Here is a 25344-nt window from a genome sequence, read left to right on the forward strand (position 1 = left end):
GGCATTAAGGGGTTAAATAAGAAAAGTGACGTAAAAACACCGAGTCAAGACATCATAATAATTCAAAATTCTTTTATTCAGTGTAAAATGGTTTGTAGTGAAGGATTAAAACGTGACATTCTTTAAAACACGTTAAAAACCTTTAAATCTTTCAACGAGCACGAAAAAACTGACGACTTCTAATTTTACAGAAACATCAAAGTTGAAGCAAAAAGAAAAGCTCAAACTTATTCAATTATTGTTTCAGACTTTAAAACAGACACAAAATTACTTCAAAACCTCAGCTCGTCACTTTGAGGACATTCAATGTCACAGAGATTCTCCAAATACTTGTACACATTCTCAATACTTTTTTTCCCTAAGTTTTTTTAAGCAGCGCCATCACGTTTGTTTAGTTTTTTTTTTAATGGGGATTTTGGCACCATCCTTCAGAGCGTCCTGCTGAGCGCACAACAACCTCAGGCGCTTCACCACCAGGGGGCAGATTAGAGCTGAATTATCTGTATGTGCTGCCTCCCCAGTGGTCATGTTCTTACGTGCAGTTTACAGATGTTACTTCTGAGGTCGTGTATAAACGTGATACTGACAAAATGTAAACTGCAGCATGTGCACATGAGCTCGTAATTAAAAGTGAGATAGTTGATGCTCAGCCGCTAATAAAGTCGTACAAATACAACCAGTAAAAACTGGCTTGTGACAGTGAACGTGAGCCACTTCCTATTTTTTGCTGTTAAAGTGTGCCCCCCCCCCCCACTGTGACGACTTTAGGGAAATGCTCCATGTTTCCGATCTCATAGCTTGGACTTGGCCTGGAAGAAGCTCATGACGGCATTGAAGCACTCGTCAGACGTCCAGCGCTCAATCAGACGCTCCACCTCGGCGTCGTTGGTGCTGTGGAGACGCTCCTTCTGCAGCGAGCGAATCAGCTGCTTAGACAGAGCGACAGACTGAGACAGAGAGAAGAGAAACCGTGATGGTCACGCCTTCAGTACATTTAAAACTACAGCACCACTTTGGAACTAAACCCAAACAGAATCAACGTCAAATGTCTTAAAGTCATGTTCCTTTGCTGCCCCCTACTGGCATGTGTACGAACCTCACATGAAGGATAAAATAGCCAAACACTGAACAGATTCCAGCTCAAGATCACGTGTGTGCCACGTACAATTCATTCTAATTATGAACAATAACATTGCACTGTCTCACATTCTCACTGTGATTCTGCCGTCATTCTGCAAGTTATCTTGTGTCTGCATGCAAAATCCACCAATAAAGGACACGTGTGTGTGTGTGTGCACGTGCATGATTTGAAGGGAACGTCGATTTGTATGAGGAGGTGGGTGAGAATTTATTTATTTTTGCTGCCTTTCAGCACCATGGACAGCGAGCAGCACATTTCTCTCACAAAGCAGCACACTGACAGCTGCAGTCCGCGCAGCGTCAGTGAAGTCCCCGTTAGGGTTAATTAAGTAGTTAATGTGCCAATGCAGTTGTTACAACATCATTTAATTCTTAATGTGTCCCAATTCAACCACGTTTTCGCTACATATTTTCATCCACATTAAAATACTTTAATTGTGAAAGACAATCAGGAAAGTATGTTTTCAGCTTTACACATTTAGGTTTCTGCAGCAGGAAAACTGATTTGTGTGGAAGAACTCCCCCTGCTGGCTGTGTGTGCAGAGCTTGTGTGTGATTACGTTGCGAGGCAGCTTGGCGTACGTCTTCAGTCTGGTCCAAACCTCCGACTGGAAGCTGCTGTCAGGGAAAACCTCCGTCACCAGACCCAGGTCACACGCTTGAACCGCCGTCAGCTTCTTATTGAACAGCAGCATCTCACTGGCCTAAAATGCAACACACACAAACACAGATACCAATCTGACACATTATTGATCTGTTTTGAAGGCTCAGTTTGATTTTTTTCCGTTTGTTAAATTCATGATGGCTTTGGTTTTAGCCACTGTTGCTAAGTGAAGCTAATGATTCCATTTTTCCCGTGGTTAATATGTTAGCCGTGGTCACCTTGGCGACACCCATTATTCTGGGGAAGGTGTAGGACGAGCAGCCTTCAGGACTCTGACCCAGCTGGCTGAATGGCGTGTGAAAGGTGGCCTGGAAAGAACAAGAGCAAAACAGTCCAACTGGTCTCGGATCAGTTTCCCACCAAATAAATCAGAGAAAAAATAAACAAAAACACAGACATCACGTACCCGCTCAGTAGCATAGACCAAGTCAAACAGTCCCAGTACTGTGACAGAGATTCCCACTGCTGGTCCGTTCACCACGGCCACGAGCGGCTTGGGGAAGTCGATGTAAGCATTCACGTACTTTCTGTTGAGACACAATGGTAAGTAGAGGGGCACCCAGAGGGTGCATGCTGCCACCGAACAATGACATGTAAACTCAAGATCCAGATCAGTACCAGTTGTTACTTACTGACTCTTATATGAATCACGTTTAAACACAGAGGCCAACCGCCTTCATCATCCACCTGCACCAACCGCCTTCATCAGCTGCCTACATCATCCAACTGCACCAGCCACCTACACCATTTGCCTTCACCAACCGCCTTCACCAGGCGCCTGCACCAACCGCCTTCACAAGCCGCCTGCACCAAGCGCCTTCATCAGCCGCCTGCACCAAGCGCCTTCACCAGCCGCCTACACCAGCCGCCTTCATCAACCGCCTACATCCTCAATCTGCACCAGCCGCCTACACCAACCGCCTTCACCAGCCGCCTCCACCAAGCGCCTTCTTCATCCATCTGCACCAGCCGCCTCCACCAAGCGCCTTCTTCATCCATCTGCACCAGCCGCCTCCACCAAGCGCCTTCATCATCCATCTGCACCAGCCGCCTTATTATCCATCTGCACCAGTCGCCTGCACCACCCGCCTACTCCAACCGCCTGCACCAACCGCCTTCATCAACCGCCTTCACCAGCCGCCTTCATCAACCGCCTACATCCTCAATCTTCATCAATCGCCTACATCCTCAATCTGCACCAGCCGCCTGCACCAACCGCCTACATCCTCAATCTGCACCAGCCGCCTTCATCAGTCGCCTACACCAACCGCCTGCACCAGCCGCCTTCATCAGTCGCCTGCATCAGCCGCCTTCAGTCGCCTGCACCAGTCGCCCACACCAAGCGCCTACGCCTTCATCATCCATTTGCACCAGCCACCTTCATCAGCCGCCTGCACCAGCCACCTTCATCAGCCGCCTGCACCAGCCACCTTCATCAGCCGCCTGCACCAGCCACCTTCATCAGCCGCCTGCACCAGCCACCTTCATCAGCCGCCTGCACCAGCCACCTTCTCATCCATCTGCATCAGCCGCCTGCACCAGCCACCTTCTCATCCATCTGCACCAGCCACCTACACCAACCGCCTTCATCCTCAATCTGCACCAGCCACCTTCTCATCCATCTGCACCAGCCACCTACACCAACCGCCTTCATCCTCAATCTGCACCAGCCACCTTCTCATCCATCTGCACCAGCCACCTACACCAACCGCCTTCATCCTCAATCTTCATCGGCTGCCTGCACCAGCCGCCTTCATCAGCCCCTTGCACCAGCCGCCTTCATCGGCCGCCTGCACCAACCGCCTACACCGGCCGCCTGCACCAACCGCAGCTATTAAAAATCAACCAGATAAAACTAAATAAACCATCTAATTCAACACCTGGGCTTAAGGGCTCTTTCCTCTCGATGAGGTTTACAGATGGGAGGTGATGGTCTAGTGGTTCAAGCATTGGGCTTGAGACCAGAGGATCCCTTGGGCAAGGTCCTTAATCCCCAGTTGCTCCCAGTGTGTAGTGAGTGCGTCTGTGTGAATGAGTGAATGTGAGGCATCATTGTAAAGCCATTTGAGCTTCTAATGCTGATGCTGTAAAGTGCTATAACGAATGCAGTCCATTTACCATCAGCCAGTAAGTTTAAGACATTTATCCATTAAATTAAGGTGAAATAAATAAATCTATAAACCTGAGCAGAGCTCCGGCCTCTCTGGCCATCTTCTCCACACCGCCTTCAGGGATTTTGGTGAAGTTGGTTAAGTCGTTTCCACTGCAATAGAAATCACCAGCACCTAGGAATTACCAGCGAAATGTTTTCCTCTGCATCACCTTTGACCTTTCCTGTTCACAGCCCCCCACTCAAGTAAAAGTTGCTCTTGGCACCTTTCGTTCTGAACATTCAAGTCTGAAGTGGGAAACTAGCATGAAGCTGCTTAGCTGTTGCTGAGTTGTTTACCTCGGCCTACGTACCAGTAAACACGGTGAGGACGGAGTCATCTCTCGCCGCCTGCTCCAGAGCATTGATGATTTCACTGTACATCTGACAGAAAACAGACTCAACACATCAAAATGAAGCAAACGTTCTATTTAAAATTATGTATTTATTAGTACAAAGACATTTAGTGCCCAACTCAAATTACAAAAAATGTTTGCAGTCAAAATCTTGACGTGATTTTTAATCATGTTACAGGAAAGTAGTAAATCAAGAAATTTAAAGAAAAAAAACCCTCAGATATTTAAATCTAACACTTCAAAGGACACGTCGCACCAAAATCATAATTTAGATTTAGTCTGTTAGTGACCGTCCGATGATCCACGGGGATTAATTTGTGCACTTCCACGACCGGTTTCAAAGTATACGGCAATTGCAGCAAACGGCTATGGAGACGTCCAAGAACAAAGTACTCGTCAGATCCGGGACTTGTATTGAGATTATTTAGACAGCACTAATCGGTATGAACAAAACGCAATTCTAGATTCAGTTGAGAACATTACTCATACTGAACCTGACGTGACTGCCTCCCCTGACCGTCACCACATCCAAACCCTTTTCATTCAGCGACGGGTCCTTGCATACACAGATGACCCATTGGACTTTTTGTACTCCCCAATCCCTGAGACTCACTCCTGTGTAGATTAGCATCAGACACTCAGTCTGTCCAGTCACTCTCACCTACGACAGTCATGACATCGGAGACGGACATGACTTCCAGGCCACCACTCTGTGCACCAATCCTGGTCATGTCACCACCCTAATTGCTAACTACCCCGACCTTTATGACAGACACAGCACATGCCATCACACCACAAATCTCAACACCACATATGACAGACCTGATCGCAGTACAGACACTGATCTCATCACTCCACCACACACAAACCAGTCTTCAGTCATTCCTCCCTCAACCAACCAGCATAAACACTTGTTCCCTGCCATCCACATAAGACTCGGTAGTTCCCACACCAGTACCGCAGCCAGGCTTCCTTCACAGCCGGCATTCTGCTCTCCTCCTCTGCCACTGGCGCTGCCACATCTCCTCCACAGCTGACAATCTGCTCACTTCTGCCACAGTCGGTGTTCTGCTCACCTCCATTGCCGCTGGTGTCGGCTCTGCAGCCAGAACCCTGGACTCCAGCGGCAACCGCAGCCCTTGATTGACACCATCCGCGGCACAGGCAGCATTCCCCAGAGGAAGAAGAAATGCCGGTCTAAGTCCAGCCGCAGGTCCCACCAACTAGCTGACTGGGTTGCGGTCTTCCAGCCACTGCCGCCGTCTGGGCCGCTTGTTTGTACAGACTCTGAACTAACTGGCTCTGTTTTCCAGAGTGGGCGTGGCAGTGGAGCAACACACTTTCTCAGCTCATCTGTTGAGGTCCAACAGTGGGTCTGGTGTTCTCTCAGCTGACGGTGCAACTTTAGTGGAGCAGTTCGCTGCTGGTCAGGAAGAAATCGCAGTTCTGGATGGCACTGCGCGTGGTGACATTGGTACACCTGCGAGGCCATCTGGTTGTTTGACCAAATGTTTCACGATATGCTGTTGCACATTTGTCACATTGGTATTCCGGGGTTGTGTGGCGACGTTTTGTGTTAATAATAGTCATATTGCTAAGAGTTTGCTGTGTAACAACATTTATTGCCTGAATGAAGACATTTTGTGTTAATAATCGTCACACTGTGTGCTGTTCATGTGCGCACTGACTGACCTCAGTGGTGATGGCATTCTTTTTGCCCGGTCGGTTCAGTTTGATGGTGGTGATGCTGTCTTCAGTTGTCACCAACAGCGTGTTGTAGTTGGTCCCGCTTCCTGTGGACTGGGCTGCAACGTGGGTGGAGTCTGTTCCCTCAGCAGCCACCAGAGAACCAATGAGATCACAGTACTGCTGCCGGGCATCGTCCTGGTTGGAAAACAGCAAGTATAAATCAAATGAGTTATTCCTTGATGTTTAAAGACTGTTCACACTTAAACCAGAATTTCAAGATTTTTCACAAAAAAATAAAAAATCTTAAAAAATCACAGAGTAAGTGAAAATCACAAATGTTATGTAAAAAAAAGAATCAACTTTAAGAATAGCAGTGGGGGGGGGAGTCCATAAATATCAATGTTAGAACCACTGGTTCAGTTCATCTAGCAAGTGGCATTCAAGGATTTATCTTCATATTCATGAAAAACTGAGACTGGAGATGTATTTCCAATGTGTCAGCAGTTAGTCTGAGTCAAGTCCAATGTTCATTCGTGAATTAAAATTTGCCAAATCCCTAAGTAAGTTCTACGCACCTGTCACAATAGCCAATTTTGCTGGAAGACATACGTATTGCACCAGAGAATATCATGATAAATGATAATATGATATTATTATTGTCAATGACATCAACTCAGTGCAACCAGTACACCGAGTGCCCATCCCAAACCCGGATAAATGAGGAGGGTTGCGTCAGGAAGGGCATCCTGCGTCAAACAAGCCAACCCAACCATGCAGAATAAGAATTACATTTGTATACCGGATCAGTCAAGGCCCGGCTTAACAACGGCCGCCACCTGTGCTGTTGCCCAAAAAGGTGCGGTGTCGCCAACCGAACTGTCCCCCTAAAAATCGGTCCCCCTGATGATGCGGTTCACTTATCACCTCGTTTCTGCTTCAAACTGCCTCCAGTCATCATCTCTCTCAACGACAGACATCTGAAGCTTTTCTACAACAGTAATTTCCACATAAATTCAGCATTATTACATCAGAAAAGACGGCAGAAGCGATCAGAGCACCACGGCTAAACAAGCTGCTGGCTGATGTGTTCACTGTGTGTCGGACATTTCAAAGCGTCACAGATTTTTGCCTCGTTTCTGCTTCAAACTGACTTTAGAATGATTTAAGAGGTTTTACCTTTTTCATCTGATGGTTAATGATCCCATTAATCCATTTGATTGCTTTGGGTGAAGAGACTCCGTCTCAGACGTGCTGCTGTGGTCTGAAATAACACATGCACAGATGCAAAAGGCGGACTGATTTTTAGGGGCAGACCATTCGGTCTGCCACACTGGTGGAAACTGGGCTACTGCTGGGTGAAAAAGAAAAGAAGAAGAGGAGGAGAACGTGTAAAGGGAGCGAGCCGACTGACATGATGGAGAGGAGAAAGGTAGACATACTGTGTGTGCAAGAGACCAAATGGAAGGGAAGTAAGAGCAGGAGCGTAGGTGATGGGTTCTAGTTGTATCATGGTGAGACAGGAAGAGAAATGGTGTTGGGGTCATTTTAAAGGAAGAGTATGTTAAAAGTGTGTTGGAGGTTAAGCGAGTGTCTGACAGGGTGATGAGTGTGTAGTTTGAAATTGAAGGGGTGATGATGAATATCATCAGTGCATATGCCCCACAGGTAGGTTGTGAGATGAAGGAGAAAGAAGATTTCTGGAGTGTGTTAGATGAGGTGGTGGAGGGTGAACCCAACCATGAAAGAGTGGTGATAGGAGCAGACTTCAATGGGCATGTTGGTGAAGGGAACAGAGGTGATGGGGAAGTAATGGTTAGATATGGTATCAAGGACAGGAATGTGGAAGGACAGATGGTAGGTGATTTTGCAAAAAGGATGGAAATGTCTGTGGTGAACGCCTACTTTAAGAAAAGGGAGGAGCACAGGGTAACATATAAGAGTGGAGGAAGGTGCACACAGGTGGACTACATTCTGTGTAGGAGATGCAAACAAAGAATTCAGAGGCTGTAAGGTGGTGGCAGGAGAGAGTGTCATTAGATAGCATAGGATGGTTGTTTGTAGGATGCCTTTAGAAGTGAAGAAGAAGAAGATAGTGAGAGCTCAACAAAGGATCAGATGGTGGAAGCTGAAGGAGGAAGACTTGTGTAAAATTCAGTGAGCAGGTGAGAGAAGCACTGGTTGGAGGGGAAGACATTTTGGACAACTGGAAAAGTACTGCAGATGTGGTGAGGGAGACAGCTAGGAAGGTACCGGGTGAGACATCTGGACAGTGGAAGGAAGACAAGGAGACTTGGTGGTGGAATGATGTCCAAGAAAGCATAAGGAAAGAGGTTGGCAAAAAAGAATTGGGATAGTTGGAGAAATGAAGAAAGTAGATATGAGTTCAAGGAGATGTGGCGTAAGGCGAGAAGTGGCAAAAGCGAAGGAAAAGGCATATTGCGAGCTGTACAAGAAGTTGAATAGTAAGTGTAGTGAGAAGCCTGTCTTCAACCCCAACTTCCTGAGTTTGCATGAAGCAAAAACCATAAAAGTTTCTTAAAAGATAAACCAAACCGTGACCGAGGTCTGGAACTTGTCCACATGCCAAAGGATGTTTTTCTGAGCCCAACACGGGATGGGAAGATGTCTTTAAACCAACATCTTTATCAGGACTTGCGACCTTCAAAGTGGATTCTTGGTGAGGAGTTGGCTTGTTATCAGCTCTACAGCCAGATGCCCAAAGAACCCCCCCCTCCCCCACATGGAGAATACGAAGCCCCCAGTTGGATGAATATGAACAAACTTTTCCCCCAAATCCCAGAACTCTGTCTTAACAACAAAATTCCACTAAGTTCATAATACAGATGAACTGCTCGCAACTTGGAGAGTACAACACAGTTTCTTTGGTCGAAACTGACCTCAGATTGACGAAATTCATGTTTTAGAATTAAATAACAGATCCAGGCTTATCAGATACATGGAACACGAGTGACCCCTTTGGACACATTGGGAATGGACACATGACTTCAGTTTGTGTCATCCAAACTGAAACGGCATTTAAAAAGTTGGACTACTGTTTGTACTCTAGTCAGTATAAAATCTGTAGTCAGTATAAAATCCACTCTTATGGATTTTATACTGACTACAGATTGTAGAAAGTTTTATCAAATGTTTGCTTGTTTCCAAAGTACCCATTTTACAAGAGTTTGGTTAAAACAGGACCTGGTTGGTTTTAAGCGGAAATTTGAGAGTGGCAACCAATGATTTATTAGTGACCCAGACAAAGAAACTCAATCAAAGACCCAGAATTCTTGGGGGTGGAGTTAAAGTCCCTTTAAAGGTAAACGTCTCTGGGGATACACCCTCTTGGCTCTCTTGCTTCTTGCTCTTCTTTTCAGTCTTGGTTTTTGGAGATGCGTAGCCTTCTGCCATCTCGTTTATCAGCCTTTGTTCTTCCAACCACGTGCTGGTGGAATTAATTTCTTGTCCGTGCGCGCAACAAGAAATTTCGTTTTTCTTCCAAAGTTGCTCTTTTACCTCAACTTTTTGTGAAGTTTACGAGTGCTGGCACACATTGCTTCCTTTGACGATTTTTCAAATTAAAAACCCTTTTTCTTATTAGACTCCAAATCCACCTAGTGAACATTTTTGCTACAAAGTTAACAATTTTGTATCAAGTTTTTGGTTTTAACCGGGCTGCACAGATGACAACGGAAGACGCAGTTTTGATTTTGGCGAACAGAGAATAAAGACACTCAAACATTTATTCTGACAATCCGAGACAGCAACCTCACTGCATATATATCCATCTGGGTCAGCCAGAGCCGTGCAGCGATTCAAACCGCTGTCAAAAGATCAACAAGCTTTGACCGCATAAACGACTTCTGGTGACCAGCTAAAGCGGTCGTGCGGTGACCGGCAGAGCTCCTCTGTCAGGGTCCATCAACTGAGCTGTTTTGAGAAGTTGATGAATGAAGAAAATGAGAGAGAGAAAAGGTTGGGTGATGTGGAGAGAAAACAAAGAAGACAGAAGTTGGTGAAAAAAGCATTGGAATAGTTAGCTGAAGTAGACAGGAGTACACGGAGAAAAGAGAAGTGGCAAATGCTAAGGAATGTAAATAAGAGATTAGTAAGGATGGAGTGAGGGCAGCTATGAAGAGGATGAAGAGTGGAAAGGCAGTTGGTCCAGATGACATTCCAGTGGAGGGATGGAAATGTCTTGGAGAGATGGAAGTGGAGTTTCTAACCAGATTGTTTAATAAAATCTTGGAAAATGAAAGGATGCCTGAGGAGTGGAGACTAAGTGTGCTGGTTCCTATTTTCAAGAACAAGGGTGATGTGCAGAGCTGCAGTAACTACAGAGGCATAAAGTTGATCAGCCACAGCATGAAGTTATGGGAAAGAGTAGTAGAAGCTAGGCTTAGAAAACAGGTGAAGATCTGTGAGCAGCAATATGGTTTCATGCCGAGAAAGAGCACTACAGATGCAATGTTTGCTCTGAGAATACTGTTGAAGAAGTACAGAGAAGGCCAGAAGAAGCTACATTGTGTGTTTGTGGGCTTAAGCCTCGGTTCCACCGAATAATAAGCCATGAATAATGAGCCACGCATGGGTGTGTCAGCAATTATTTGAAGAATGATCCACATTTTCATCTATTGCATATCCATTATGAAGAAGCCTCTAGTGAGCCACAACCAACCTGTCATTTGAGCCTCGTCCAGCTTCAAATGGCTCGTGTCGCCCCATATGATCCACGTCAAGCCGCATATGACATGCAGTGCCATGACAACGCAACGTTAATGCACGTGTGTTCATCCGTTAATGTCTGCGAAATCACTCTTTTGCATGCGCACGTTCTTGGACAGTTGCCTCTGCTCTCCTTCTCGCTGGCTTCCTTTCTATCTGCAGCTTTAAACACACATTTGACACCGTGATCCAACTTTTAACTTTGTGTTTGGGCATTATTGACTGCAAAATCACTCTTTTTCGAGCTGGCGTTTTGTGTAAATGCTCTTTTTGAGTGCGAGTCATTGCGCAGCTCATTTGATCCATTATAGCAAGATGTTAAATCTATCATAAACATACTTTTACAGCAGCTCAAAAAAAAAAAAAAAAAACAAAGGAATGAACATGCAACTGTTTTACAAAGCTATTACAATAAAAAAATAGTTACCTTTTAAGGATTTCACGGACCGACTTGGCCTCTACTGGTGGTTGGCTCTCACTGCGGTATTCTATCACTTCCTGTTCCGGAGCACAGCGGTGTTTTGCTGTATCTGTTAGCTGTTTAATCTGCGCAGTTAGATTGATCTAGTTAACTAGATAACGATTTGTTTCACAGTGTAATCTTCACGTGCCTTAACTAACGCACTCCCTCTGCTGAATCACCTCTAAATTATTTACACATTATTCACTTTGTGTGTTTTAAGGAATCTGCTAGCTTAGCGCAGCTACTAGCTCTTAGCCGATTTAGCATGGCGGCTTCTCCTGTCTCTCCCACACTTTTCTGCTCTGGGTGTGAAATGTTTAGTTATTCCTCGGCCTCCTTTAGCAGTAATGGTACTTGTAATAAGTGTAGCTTATTCGTAGCTTTGGAGGCCAGGCTGGGCGAATTGGAGACTCGGCTCCGCACCATGGAAAATTCTACAGCTAGCCAGGCCCCTGTAGTCGGTGCGGACCAAGGTAGCTTAGCCGCCGTTAGTTCCCTTCCAGCAGATCCCGAGCAGCCGGGAAAGCAGGCCGACTGGGTGACTGTGAGGAGGAAGCGTAGCTCTAAACAGAAGCCCCGTGTACATCGCCAACCTGTTCACATTTCTAACCGTTTTTCCCCACTCGGCGACACACCCACCGAGGATCAAACTCTGGTTATTGGCGACTCTGTTTTGAGAAATGTGAAGTTAGCGACACCAGCAACCATAGTCAATTGTCTTCCAGGGGCCAGAGCAGGCGACATTGAAGGAAATTTGAAACTGCTGGCTAAGGCTAAGCGTAAATTTGGTAAGATTGTAATTCACGTCGGCAGTAATGACACCCGGTTACGCCAATCGGAGGTCACTAAAATTAACACTGAATCGGTGTGTAACTTTGCAAAAACAATGTCGGACTCTGTAGTTTTCTCTGGGCCCCTCCCCAATCGGACCGGGAGTGACATGTTTAGCCGCATGTTCTCCTTGAATTGCTGGCTGTCTGAGTGGTGTCCAAAAAATGAGGTGGGCTTCATAGATAATTGGCAAAGCTTCTGGGGAAAACCTGGTCTTGTTAGGAGAAACGGCATCCATCCCACTTTGGATGGAGCAGCTCTCATTTCTAGAAATCTGGCCAATTTTATTAAATCCTCCAAACCGTGACTATCCAGGGTTGGGACCAGGAAGCAGAGTTGTAGTCTTACACACCTCTCTGCAGCTTCTCTCCCCCTGCCATCCCCTCATTACCCCATCCCCATAGAGACGGTGCCTGCTCCCAGACCACCAATAACCCTTAAAAATCTATTTAAGCATAAAAATTCAAAAAGAAAAAATAATATAGCACCTTCAACTGCACCACAGACTAAAACAGTTAAATGTGGTCTATTAAACATTAGGTCTCTCTCTTCTAAGTCCCTGTTAGTAAATTATATAATAATTGATCAACATATTGATTTATTCTGCCTTACAGAAACCTGGTTACAGCAGGATGAATATGTTAGTTTAAATGAGTCAACACCCCCGAGTCACACTAACTGCCAGAATGCTCGTAGCACGGGCCGAGGCGAAGGATTAGCAGCAATCTTCCATTCCAGCTTATTAATTAATCAAAAACCCAGACAGAGCTTTAATTCATTTGAAAGCTTGACTCTTAGTCTTGTCCATCCAAATATGAAGTCCCAAAAAACAGTTTTATTTGTTATTATCTATCGTCCACCTGGTCGTTACTGTGAGTTTCTCTGTGAATTTTCAGACCTTTTGTCTGACTTAGTGCTTAGCTCAGATAAGATAATTATAGTGGGCGATTTTAACATCCACACAGATGCTGAGAATGACAGCCTCAACACTGCATTTAATCTATTATTAGACTCAATTGGTTTTGCTCAAAATGTAAATGAGTCCACCCACCACTTTAATCATATCTTAGATCTTGTTCTGACTTATGGTATGGAAATTGAAGACTTAACAGTATTCCCTGAAAACTCCCTTCTGTCTGATCATTTCTTAATAACATTTACATTTACTCTGATGGACTACCCAGCAGTGGGGAATAAGTTTCATTACACTAGAAGTCTTTCAGAAAGCGCTGTAACTAGGTTTAAGGATATGATTCCTTCTTTATGTTCTCTAATGCCATATACCAACACAGTGCAGAGTAGCTACCTAAACTCTGTGAGATAGAGTATCTCATCAATAGTGTTACATCCTCATTGAAGACAACTTTGGATGCTGTAGCTCCTCTGAAAAAGAGAGCTTTAAATCAGAAGTGCCTGACTCCGTGGTATAACTCACAAACTCGCAGCTTAAAGCAGATAACCCGTATTAGACCTCTATTAGACCCCATTCCTACCAGGCTCCTCAAGGAAGCCCTACCATTAATTAATGCTTCGATCTTAAATATGATCAATCTATCTTTATTAGTTGGCTATGTACACCACAGGCTTTTAAGGTGGCAGTAATTAAACCATTACTTAAAAAGCCATCACTTGACCCAGCTATCTTAGCTAATTATAGGCCAATCTCCAACCTTCCTTTTCTCTCACAAATTCTTGAAAGGGTAGTTGTAAAACAGCTAACTGATCATCTGCAGAGGAATGGTCTATTTGAAGAGTTTCAGTCAGGTTTTAGAATTCATCACAGTACAGAAACAGCATTAGTGAAGGTTACAAATGATCTTCTTATGGCCTCAGACAGTGGACTCATCTCTGTGCTTGTTCTGTTAGACCTCAGTGCTGCTTTTGATACTGTTGACCATAAAATTTTATTACAGAGATTAGAGCATGCCATAGGTATTAAAGGCACTGCGCTGCGGTGGTTTGAATCATATTTATCTAATAGATTACAATTTGTTCATGTAAATGGGGAATCTTCTTCACAGACTAAGGTTAATTATGGAGTTCCACAAGGTTCTGTGCTAGGACCAATTTTATTCACTTTATACATGCTTCCCTTAGGTAGTATTATTAGACGGTATTGCTTAAATTTTCATTGTTACGCAGATGACACCCAGCTTTATCTATCCATGAAGCCAGAGGAGACACACCAATTAGCTAAACTGCAGGATTGTCTTACAGACATAAAGACATGGATGACCTCTAATTTCCTGCTTTTAAACTCAGATAAAACTGAAGTTATTGTACTTGGCCCCACAAATCTTAAACATGGTGTCTAACCAGATCTTTACTCTGGATGGCATTACCCTGACCTCTAGTAATACTGTGAGAAATCTTGGAGTCATTTTTGATCAGGATATGTCATTCAATGCGCATATTAAACAAATATGTAGGACTGCTTTTTTGCATTTGTGCAATATCTCTAAAATTAGAAAGGTCTTGTCTCAGAGTGATGCTGAAAAACTAATTCATGCATTTATTTCCTCTGGGCTGGACTACTGTAATTCATTATTATCAGGTTGTCCTAAACGTTCCCTGAAAAGCCTTCAGTTAATTCAAAATGCTGCAGCTAGAGTACTGACGGGGACTGGAAGGAGAGAGCATATCTCACCCATATTGGCCTCTCTTCATTGGCTTCCTGTCAATTCTAGAATAGAATTTAAAATTCTTCTTACTTATAAGGTTTTGAATAATCAGGTCCCATCTTATCTTAGGGACCTCATAGTACCATATCACCCCAATAGAGCACTTCACTCTCAGACTGCAGGCTTACTTGTAGTTCCTAGGGTTTGTAAGAGTAGAATAGGAGGCAGAGCCTTCAGCTTTCAGGCTCCTCTCCTGTGGAACCAGCTCCCAATTCGGATCAGGGAGACAGACACCCTCTCTACTTTTAAGATTAGGCTTAAAACTTTCCTTTTAGCTAAAGCTTATAGTTAGGGCTGGATCAGGTGACCCTGAACCATCCCTTAGTTATGCTGCTATAGACTTAGACTGCTGTGGGGTTCCCATGATGCACTGTTTCTTTCTCTTTTTGCTCTGTATGCACCACTCTGCAGTTAATCATTAGTGATTGATCTCTGCTCTCTTCCACAGCATGTCTTTTTCCTGATTCTCACCCCTCAGCCCCAACCAGTCCCAGCAGAAGACTGCCCCTCCCTGAGCCTGGTTCTGCTGGAGGTTTCTTCCTGTTAAAAGGGAGTTTTTCCTTCCCACTGTCGCCAAGTGCTTGCTCACAGGGGGTCGTTTTGACCGTTGGGTTTTTTCTGTAATTATTGTATGGATTTTGACTTACAATATAAAGCACCTTGGGGCAACTGTTTGTTGTGATTTGGTGCTATATAAATAAAATTGATTTGATTTTTAAGCTGTTCCAAAATATGTTCTCTGCTTCATGGAGCAGGAGAGAGTGGGACAAAAAGGCTCCAGATGAAACGGTTCTGTGATTCCAAAAGCATTTAGAGGCGTTTTCAACATCCAAACTAACAGAAAATGATGAATCCGCTACAAAATAATCATTTTATATACAGCGTCCAGAGCACAAAGCAGGTGGGATTGTGTGCAGTAAATCAGTAACTCATATTTGCAAAGGGTGGTAGCGGTTAATGGCCCCTCGGTGTCTGAAGTAAGGGGCCATTTTCTCTGTATGATGGTTCATCAATGTCCCTGTAAAGTGGAATAGAATGAAACTGAGAATCAGGTTCACCTGTGAGATGGAGCCCAGAGATTTCCATGCATCCCATTTGGCCTTGTTGACAAAGTCCAGGATCCCGGGTTTGGGAGTATTACAGGGACCCTGAATGGCCTGGAGGACAGTTAAATTATGATGTCAAAAACAGCTTATCCAGATGACTGAGACAAAAATATGCAACAATTCTGATCAAAAAAAGTTATTGGTTGAGTTAATCAGGTTTTTAAAAGGAAGAGTTTGCAACATCTGTTCTGCTTTATAACATTATGGGGTAACATAGGTCAAAGGTCGTAGAATCCAATGGACCATGACATTGTTTGACCTTTACTTTAGAGACCAAACATTCAACAAAGTCAAAAGTATTTTATTAATCCTATTTGCTCCATCGTTAGCTTGCAACACCCCCCCCCCCCCCCCCCATTGGAGCAACTTTAACCTTTGACCCCTGTACAAACTGAAACTGACCTTTGTCACTCAACATTGTTGCTGTTTTTACCCCATAACATGCAGTCCTAGACTGTCCAAATGATACCTTTTTGGAATCATGAGCAGACAAAATAATGTGGTACATTTTTCAATGTGACTGAAGCAAGTTTGAACAGTTCTGCAACCGAGATGAACTCCAGCACCATTGTGCTCTGAATTTCTAGGAAGAGCCCTGTGAAGTGAGGATGAGGATGCTGTTGCCGTGGACTCAGAAAAACAAAGTAAGATTTTGTCTGTGATGAGACTTTTACCTGTTTGAAGAGAGCGTAGATTTTTAGTTTGACCTCGTTTCCTGGGTCGTCCTTCAGTGTGGACAGTTTGCTCTTTGCCTCCTCAAATTGTTCCATCGTCACACCTCAAGACAGACAAAACATCACAGTCAGCCACAGCCCACAGAGTCAGCCACAGTCCAGAGTCAGCCACTGCTCCTCTAACTTCACAGTTCCTTGACAGAACAGTTCTTTTTCTGAACTAATGCGTGTCTGACTCCTCCTGAAGGTCTGGTCACACGGCACTTAATGAAGGGCAACGAAGCCCAAACAAAACAAGAAATCTGGACTTTCGTTGGCATTGTTTAACCTTCACGCTGTTTTGTTCCTGCAGCCTGTGCTTCGTCAGGATTTTTAAACTGTCCAAAAATTTTAACAAATGCCGCTGAAAACCCTCCATTCGTCCAAATTTCGTTTTGCTGTCGTTCTTGACGGTTTCTTATCGTGTGCTTAGTTTCTGTAACGTTAGTGTTTACTTCGACATCGTTGGACCAGCTGAATGTTTTCACACAGTGCAGAAGCAGTTTTGTGAGCACTGCTGCTGCGTTCATGTATTGTTGGAAATTACAAATTACAGGGCAAACTCAGCCTGTTTGGTTGGATTTTTATCTGGGTTGGGGGGGGGGTCAGCTTCACTGGGCTCAGGCACCTTATATAGGCCAGAATTAATCTTCTCCAGGACTGAGCACTATGAGCTCCGTCCCAGCGCCTGGAATGCAGACTCACACTGCAGTGACTCCAAGTGCGCTTCGTTTAAAGCGTCGAGATCAACGTTGGCTTCAGTTTTGTTTTGTTCCTCTTTCCTTCCTTTTGCGCTCTTGATTCGCAGGCTATTTGGTGATGGGAAAAGTCAAAGGCTCATTCGTCCACCTTTTCTCAATAATCTTTTGACTTTTTTTCCCTTCGTTCGGGAATCGTCCTGTGCCGTGTGACCGGGCCATGACGTGGAACTGCTCTCATAAGTCATGTCAAATTTTTAAAATATGTCTGACTGAGCTCAAGGCATTTTTTTTTACATAAATAAATGCAAACGTTATAAAGAAGACTCCAGAAGCAACAGCAGGATCCTTTAAACCTGCACGGGTCAGGAAGCAGTCCCCTTCAAACTCATACCCATCTGTGGAGAAACAGTGGTGTGGATCTTCACACTCGAAGCTGCAGACAGTCTGAGGGACCTGGTGACAAAAAGAAAAAGAAAACTTTCAAAAGCCACCTAAAAGCATTTCTGCATGTGCATGCAGAGAAGTGCATTGTGGGTAACTGTAGCAACTTGTGCTGCGTTGTGTGTTTGACTCCTCTCACTCGCTCCCCTCGGGACGTGATCTCCAGCGTGGACTATTGCACGCGAAGGCCAAAACCCAGAATTGTGATATGTGGCCAGAGACTCCTTTAGCTGTTTGGGGAGTGAGGCTGCACAGCGACCCCTGCTGGCCTCCAGAGTATAAATTACACAATACCTATGAGTATCCAGGAAGAAAACAAGAAATCTCCAGAAAGAGTGTTAAAAGCAAAAAGGTTGTATATGAGAACTAGAGTCTGCACTCCCAATGCTGCCCACTAAAGGCCATTGTCCCTTCATGGACAGCGACATGACGCCTCCTAACCGCGCAAAATATGTGTTAAAATGTCGTTCTGAGATCCAGCGCCACCCTGTGGTTAAAGCAGATGTTATTTAACTTACCACTTGAAAGAATCACATATATTCATAAATCCAAGCAACAACTGTTTGAGAAGATCTGGAGACCCTTTATTAATTTTATAAGGGGTGTGGACCTAACAGATGAATCTGTGGATTACTGAGAATGTACACGATGCAGATCCACAGCTTTAAGTAAATAAATGTACACTTACTTGTTCTGAGATCAGATTCTAGTATTTGAGGCCAAGTTGAAAAGTTGAAAAATTATCTTAGCTGCCAAGAGAAGCTTTGGTTATTTTTTTTATTGATTAGTTTTTTTTTTCCTTCTTGTGTGTGTCAATGTTTTTCTTGTTTTAATATAAATGTCATGTAGTACAACCAAGTAACAAAATCAAAAGTACAGAGAAACCCATGATGTTGTAAGGTCATAGACAAAAACTTTAATAAAATGTTATGGTAAAAAAAAAAAAAAAAAAAAAAAAAAAGCCATTCTGACCTGGATATCGAGCCAGTAAAATTAATTAACATTAAATTATGTCAGGAAAGTATTAAACTTACTCTGACACTGACACTGACACACACACACACTCCCAAATATTATTTACACGGATCTGATCTGTTCCAGCTGCTGCTGTTTTCAGCGCAGCACAACTCTTAAAACCATCAATATATATATATATATATATATATATATATATATATATATATAATTATCCTTTACTGACCAAGTTTCATTCATGAAGTCAGTGGCGTGTGTGTGTGTGAAGCTGACTGTGAGCGGCACAGCGCGGGTCATTATAATCTGCGAGCAGCGTCTCGTTATTTTAAGGTGTAAATTTTTAAAAATCGTCAGTCTTGTCAAACAATTTTAATCACTAATAAGTATTTTAAGGAGACATGGGTCTAGAAGGGGAAAATATCAACTAGATAGAAGTGAAGAGTTAATGGTCCGTATCCTCAGATGACACGGGCAGGAAACACACAACTGTTTATCGTCCAAATGTCACGGACAAAGTGACAAGAACAAAAACCTCTTACTTATGGAAGGAAATATCATCTCCCTTCTTCCTCAGTTTGTGGCTTTGCCAACATGTGCAGCTTTCTGGTGTATTCCACCTGTTTCTTAGTGAGACTCATTGAGTCACGCCCCCTTGCTGGGACACGCCTCAGTTCGACTGCGGCCTCTAGTATACAACCTCTTTGGTTATGTCCTGTCCAGGGCGAGAGGCGGGGTTTACCTTGGACAGGGGTCTGTCCAGGATAAACCCCGCCTCTCACCCTGTGTCTGTTGGGACAGGCTCCACCTCCTGTGACTCTAGATTATAATGAATCAATGCTTCATTATGTCTATGGGTTGCCGCGGAGCCACGTCACTTCCGGCGAAGTGGCCAATCCAAAGGCGAGAATTCGTACTTCCACAACTGGCCGCCCGATGAAAACCACCGCAGGCTGCTTTGATTGTCAATTGAAATCAGATGGTTTTGTTTTGTCTCTAACTTGTTTCGTCAGTCAGTTGACGGCTCTTACTGCCTGCAACGATGAGATTTATACACCAAGCTGACCTGAAACGAACCACTGCACATTAAGCTGACTTTATTGACGAGTCTGACCCTTTTAAAAAGTGACCAAATTACATGTATTTGTATTGAGCTCGGTGATGTCATCGGTCAGAAATGGCCACCAGAGGGCGCTCGGTGTAAAGTCCGCGGTAACCCACATAATCTGGTGCAAAGGTCACTAAAACTATCACACCTATATTTAGTAACATCTAATTACTTGGCGCCAGTTAGTGGTGTGTTAACTATGTTTGTAAACTAGCGTTTTAGTTTCGCTAACGAGTCACAGACTACTTAGCTTTGTAGCTAGCGGCTCCTTTGGCGCTTTGTTTTCTCGAATTAAACTAAATGTTTTTGTGACTGTCACACGCACACAGAGAAAAATAAGATTTGTGTTTGTCACCTGGACAGTCGGACAAAGCGCCAGACAGCGGAGCTCTTGAGGACAGCAGCCATTTAACCAGAAAACAGGTAAGTAAAGCAGCGAACCGCCGTCTCTGAGACACCTTTCATCGACCCCCGAAGCTCTGAAACGTGTGTCGAAGCTGTATGTGAAGCCGCGGGCAGCCATCTTACCACTCCCTTCTTGTGTTCGTATACTCACTTTGGAAAGCCAGCTTTACTGCAAATGTTAACTTGCAAAGAGCAGGCTGCTGCATACAGCTGCTCAATAAAAGTTCCAACCAAAGAATGTTACACAAATGAAGCCCCGAAAATTACATTTAATTATCGTTTCCATCAGATCATAAAAAAATTTGTAAAAAAAAAAAATCTGTCAGAATGCACATATATGGATGAATCATCATCAAATGACCTGTTTGGCTTTTGTACTCAAATGTTATTATAAAAACAACAACAACCGAAAAGTCTTAGATACAGATTGAAGAAGAATCAGAATGTGTGAACTGAAGTGTCGGACCCAGAACACGTCCTTGAGGAACGCCAGAAGTTACTGCGAAAACTCAGACTTCCAGCTCGGATATTTGCTGCAGTTAATCCAGTTTATGTTGATCCTGGCTTTATTATTATATAATTATTGCTCATAATTTGTGTGAAATGTTGCTGATGTCACAAAGCAACGAGGAAGAACTGGTTTAACTTCAGAACCATTTGTTTAGGTTTCTTGTGTTTGTTTTTGTGGCATCTCGTACAGACATAATTCACTCAGTGTCTCTTCTTACAAAATAAAGACTTTCTGGTTGTTCTGGACCCTCTGGTCTGACCTGGGTCTCAGGTCTGGGTCTGACCAGTCTTTCAGTCCTGAGTCTGATCAGAACTGTTGACTGTGTTTGTCGGGGTGCTGGACTGTGGACGGTAAACTCCGGGCCGAGCACTTTCTTTTGTCCCTGACAGCAGAATCAGCAGGTTGAAAGCAAAAGGCCGAATCAGCAGAACTTTTAAAGCCCGGCGGCTCTTTGTCCCTCTGACCCCCCGTCGCTCCGCCCACTCACCCCCTGACGTATAAATTGGGACGTCCAACTTTTCCTCTGACACTGTGCGTGTGCTCGTGGTTCTGTTTGGACATCCAGTGGACAAAATGTCGCAGTACTCTGGGAAGGTGAGTAGAACCCAATGGACTTCAGGAACCCGACCCAACAACAGCATGTTCACAACTCTTCTTTTAAAAGGTTTTATCTCAACCATGTCACATTTTGATGAATTTTTAGGAAACTGGTGGTGTTCACGTTCACTGATGGCGCATTTGTTTTCTTTTCACGTTTGAAAATGTAACTTTAAAAAATGCAAACTTCGGAATAGACGTTAGATTACGACTTCTGAAACACTTAAAAAAATATTACTCCAATACAACATCCATGGTCAAGTCTGTTACCGTGTGATGGTACTGTGCATCACTGCATCTGTGACACCATGGAACCATTTTGGATTCTGGGCGGCAACCACCCAGACAGATAACGGGCCCATCACCACATCTCTAAAATAACCATCGATCTGCTGTAACAAGGGCAAACATGGGTGTGTCCTTGACCTCTTCCGTCCCTCCCGTGTCCTGGATCATGTCCAGAGAAACTCCCCACACGAACTAAATGTGGTGTCTGATGTTCCCTCACCGTGTCAGTGATCCTCCTCATCTGAGTCTCACTAAGTAACTGTTTACTGGACACAAAATCATTACAGCAGGAACCAAAGATCTTCCACAGAGACCTGGGACCAAAGACATCCAGTCCCTACCTCAGGTCACTGGTTAGAGTTCAAATCTCAGGAAGCACCAGGACTTTAAAGACTTGGACCTTTGTTCTCCTGCAGATATCAGCGTCACCAAACACCTCTGTCCTTTGACCTCATGACTCCATAGATCTTCCCAGGTGTCTCTGCATCTGAAAGACTGAGGACCCAGAGACATGAAGGTCACTGAGCTCATTGAATGTTTCTACAAGTTCAACACTTTGACCACATACAGAGACACATCTCATGGACGAGTGCAGGAAGTCACTGAAAGTTTGGATTACATGCTGTGTTCAGAACCCTCAGACATCCAGAAAGACCCAACAGAAAAAAACTCCTACTGCGTTCATAAGATTACCACAGTAATACGCACCATCAAGTACTTTGGCTCTACCACAGTTGAGCTAGGCTAATGTTATCATGTGGGCTAACGTTAGTGTCACGTGTTTGTTGATGTGTGGTGGTGCTAACGTCACTAACTGTACACAGAATGTAAATGTATCACATACAGCAGATGTCTTCTTAAACATTCACTTAAAGATGCATTTTCAACATTAGTATCGTCGTTGTCTCAGTGGTCACAAACAGGGCCACCGTGGCTGTGACAGTACTGCGGTTTACTTAATGTCCTCACGACTTTATGAGCGAAAATTCCAGCTCAACAACGCATTCCAGGCATTTCCCCTGAGCTAGAAGTTGGAATCTCCAAGCTTACAAGGGTTCTGAATGCAGCATAGTCCAGATCTTAGTCTGGATCCAAGACCATCGCAAACCCAGATACTTAAATTCTTCACTCAGCTTCTCAAGTCCTACAGTCAGAGTGTCCACTGATTCCACAAAGATCACAGCATCATCAACAAACTCAACATTTGTAAACCTTTCCTTAGCAACAAAAGCACTTAAGTTTACTAGTTTCTACAACCTGACCCAACACCTGGTCCAGCACCCAGTCTATCCAAGAACTGAACAGCGTAGGAACCAGAACACATCCCTGAGGAATGCCAGTTTTCACTAACTGTGAAAACTCAAGTCTCTGCCTCTGCTTCACACAGCACTCAGTGTCTGTGTCCAGGCTGATTATGATGTCCAGAAACTTCATGGGGATCCCAGAGATTCTCAGGATGTCACAGAGAGCAGTCCGAGCCACGGAATCAAATGCAAAGAAGTACTGCCAATATTCACATTGGTGTTCTACAAGGACTCTCAAGGCTAGAATGCAAAACAGTGCTGACTAAAATTGGTCCAGGGAAGGAAAACCGGTGAACCAGCAACAGGGTCGCAGATGGCAAAGACTCTGTGCAGTCCGATCCAACAGAAGGACCTGCTGCTCATGTCTTGGTATCAAATAAACAGTATTGGCAGATCACAGACAACATCTTAAAATCAGACTGATCTGTGATTTGCTGTGTCTTTGTCCATCTGTCTTCAGATCACTTTCTATGAGGGAAAATGTTTCACCGGCAGGAAGCTGGAGGTCAGAGGTGACTGTGATAACTTCCAGGATCGCGGCTTCATGAACAGGTGAGATGAACTAATCAGGGGTGCCCAAGCTTTTCTGAACCAAGATCTACTTTTAAAGTTGACAGTGTCTCGAGATCTACCAAACCATATCAAACGCCACAATTTATTGTGCACCAATATAATAACAATTTTCTGGCACAAACATCAAGTTTTTTTTTAAGACACCATGATAAAACAAGGTAGAGGAAACGTGATCCGGCCCGGACGAAGCCTGAGGCCTTCATCTGGAGCCAGGCCTGGATGTAGGGCCTGTCAGCGAGCGCCTGGTGGCTGGGCTTGCCACAGAGCCCAGTCAAGCACAGCCCAAAAAAGCAACGTGGACTTTCCATCTCCACCCTGTGGGCTCACCACCCGCAGGGGGAACCGCTGGTGATGGGTGCACCGTCCTTTGGGTGGCAGTGAATGTTGAGGGCCTCGACAGACCAGAAACAGGTGGCAGGGGCTAGCTCTGGGGGTGTGGAACGTCGCCTCACTGTGGGCGAAGGAGCCGGAGCTTGTGCGGGAGGTGGAGTAATACCAGGTAATACCAGTTAGATCTGGTCGGCCTCGCCTCCATGCACAGCCTCGGCTCCAGAACCACTCTCCTTGATAGGGGTTGGACCTTATTCTTCTCTGGATTTGCCCAGGGGGTGAGGCACCGGGCGGTGTGGGGAGACTCATGAGTGCCCAGCTGAGCGCTGCTACATTGGAGTTTACTCCAGCAGACGAGAGGGTCGCCACCCTGCATCTTCGGGTGGCCGGGGGGGGGGTGTGTGTCTTGAATGGAGTCCTGTATGGTGCTCCGGTGGGGGACTCCATTGTTCTGCTGGGGGACTTCAACGCACACGTGGGCAATGACAGACACCTGGAGAGGTGTGATTGGGATGAACGGCCTAACTGATCTAAACCCAAATGGTTGTTTGTTATTGGACTTCTGTGCTAGTCATGGACTGTCCATAACAAACACCATGTTCGAACATAAGGATGCTCATAAGTGTACATGGTACCAGAGCACCCTAGGCCGAATATTGATGATCGATTTTGTGATCGTATCATGTGATTTGGGGCCGCATGTTCTGGACACTCGGGTGAAGAGAGGGGCAGAGCTGTCAACTGATCAACATCTGGTGGTGAGTTGGATCAGAGGGTGGGGGAGGACTTTGGACAGACCTGGTAAGCCCAAACAGGTAGTGCGGGTGAACTGGGAACGTCTGGAGGAGCCCACTGTCCGACAGATCTTCAACTCACACCTCTGGCAGAGCTTCTCTAGCATCCCTGTGGAGGTTGGGGGCATTGAACCAGAATGGGCAATGTTCAAAGCTTCCATTGCTGAAGCTGCAGTGGGGAGCTGTGGCCTGAAGGTCTTGGGTGCCTCAAGGGGTGGCAACCCTTGAACACCGTGGTGGACACCGGTGGTCAGGGAAGCCGTCCGACTGAAGAAGGAGTCCTTTCGGGATATGTTATCTCAGAGGACTCCAGAGGCAGTTGCAAAGTTCCGACAGGCCCGAAGGGCAGCAGCCTCTGCTGTGGGGGAGGCAATGCAGCGGGTGTTGGAGGAGTTCGGAGTAACCATGGAGAAGGACTTTCGGTCGACACCAAGGTGCTTCTGACAGACCGTGAGGCACCTCAGGAGGGGAAAACGGGGAACTATCCAAGCTGTATACAGTAAGGATGGGACTCTGTTGACCTCAACTGAGGATGTAATCCGGAGCTGGAAGGAACACTTTGAGGAACGCCTGCATTAGACCGGAGCACCCTCTATAGTAGGGGCAGAGCTGGAAGCTGATGGAGGATTTTCATCAATTTCCCTGGTGGAAGTCACTGAGGTAGTCAAACAACTCTGCAGTGGCAAGGCCCCGGGGGGGTTGATGAGATCTGTCCAGAAATGTTGAAGGCTCTGGGTGTGGAGGCATTGTCTTGGATGAGACGTCTCTTCAACACTGCGTTAAGGTCTGGGACAGTGCCTAAG

The 25344-nt window shown here is 44.9% G+C and overlaps 2 protein-coding genes and 1 long non-coding RNA gene across 5 annotated transcripts in view; 1 reads left to right on the forward strand and 2 right to left on the reverse strand.

Moving 5' to 3' along the window:
* Positions 1 to 25344, forward strand: part of LOC117522394 (gamma-crystallin N-B) — a 54412-nt gene that overhangs the window by 9597 nt on the left and 19471 nt on the right. The window contains exons 2-3 of one of the 3 annotated variants that reach the window (XM_034183825.1): positions 16392 to 16448; positions 23305 to 23396. In XM_034183825.1, coding sequence (XP_034039716.1) covers positions 16413 to 16448; positions 23305 to 23396 — 128 coding nt within the window. In that variant the 5' untranslated portion in view covers positions 16392 to 16412. Of the gene's footprint in view, positions 1 to 16391; positions 16449 to 19422; positions 20163 to 20748; positions 21250 to 23304; positions 23397 to 25344 lie in introns of those variants that run through there. The other 2 variants (XM_034183978.1, XM_034183902.1) reach the window with 2 other exon arrangements.
* eci2 (enoyl-CoA delta isomerase 2) lies at positions 406 to 20256 on the reverse strand. Its single transcript, XM_034183720.1, has 11 exons — positions 20095 to 20256; positions 17610 to 17671; positions 16479 to 16582; positions 15757 to 15855; positions 6002 to 6193; positions 4268 to 4337; positions 3987 to 4089; positions 2211 to 2331; positions 2023 to 2112; positions 1701 to 1844; positions 406 to 947 (listed from the first exon to the last, which is right to left on the reverse strand). The coding sequence occupies exons 1-11, from the start codon at positions 20145 to 20147 to the stop codon at positions 792 to 794; spliced, it is 1194 nt and encodes a 397-aa protein (XP_034039611.1). The 5' UTR covers positions 20148 to 20256; the 3' UTR covers positions 406 to 791.
* On the reverse strand, positions 3113 to 3505 carry LOC117522596. Its single transcript, XR_004564263.1, has 3 exons — positions 3479 to 3505; positions 3235 to 3375; positions 3113 to 3182 (listed from the first exon to the last, which is right to left on the reverse strand). It is a non-coding gene; the product is annotated as an uncharacterized LOC117522596 (long non-coding RNA).

The sequence above is a fragment of the Thalassophryne amazonica genome, chromosome 1, assembly GCF_902500255.1.
Source record: "Thalassophryne amazonica chromosome 1, fThaAma1.1, whole genome shotgun sequence".
Lineage (NCBI taxonomy): Eukaryota > Metazoa > Chordata > Actinopteri > Batrachoidiformes > Batrachoididae > Thalassophryne > Thalassophryne amazonica.

What these genes read in the sequence shown, in the direction of transcription:
- eci2 (XM_034183720.1), bottom strand. Translation starts at nt 20,147, where the DNA reads ATGGCTGCTGTCCTCAAGAGCTCCGCTGTCTGGCGCTTTGTCCGACTG. An exon ending in CACTGTTTCTCCACAGATGG is followed by an intron (nt 16,583 to 17,609) that starts GTATGAGTTTGA and finishes GTCTGTCTTGAG; the next exon opens with GTGTGACGATGGAACAATTT. An exon ending in GAGGCCGGAGCTCTGCTCAG is followed by an intron (nt 2,332 to 3,986) that starts GTTTATAGATTT and finishes GTGTCTCAACAG; the next exon opens with AAAGTACGTGAATGCTTACA.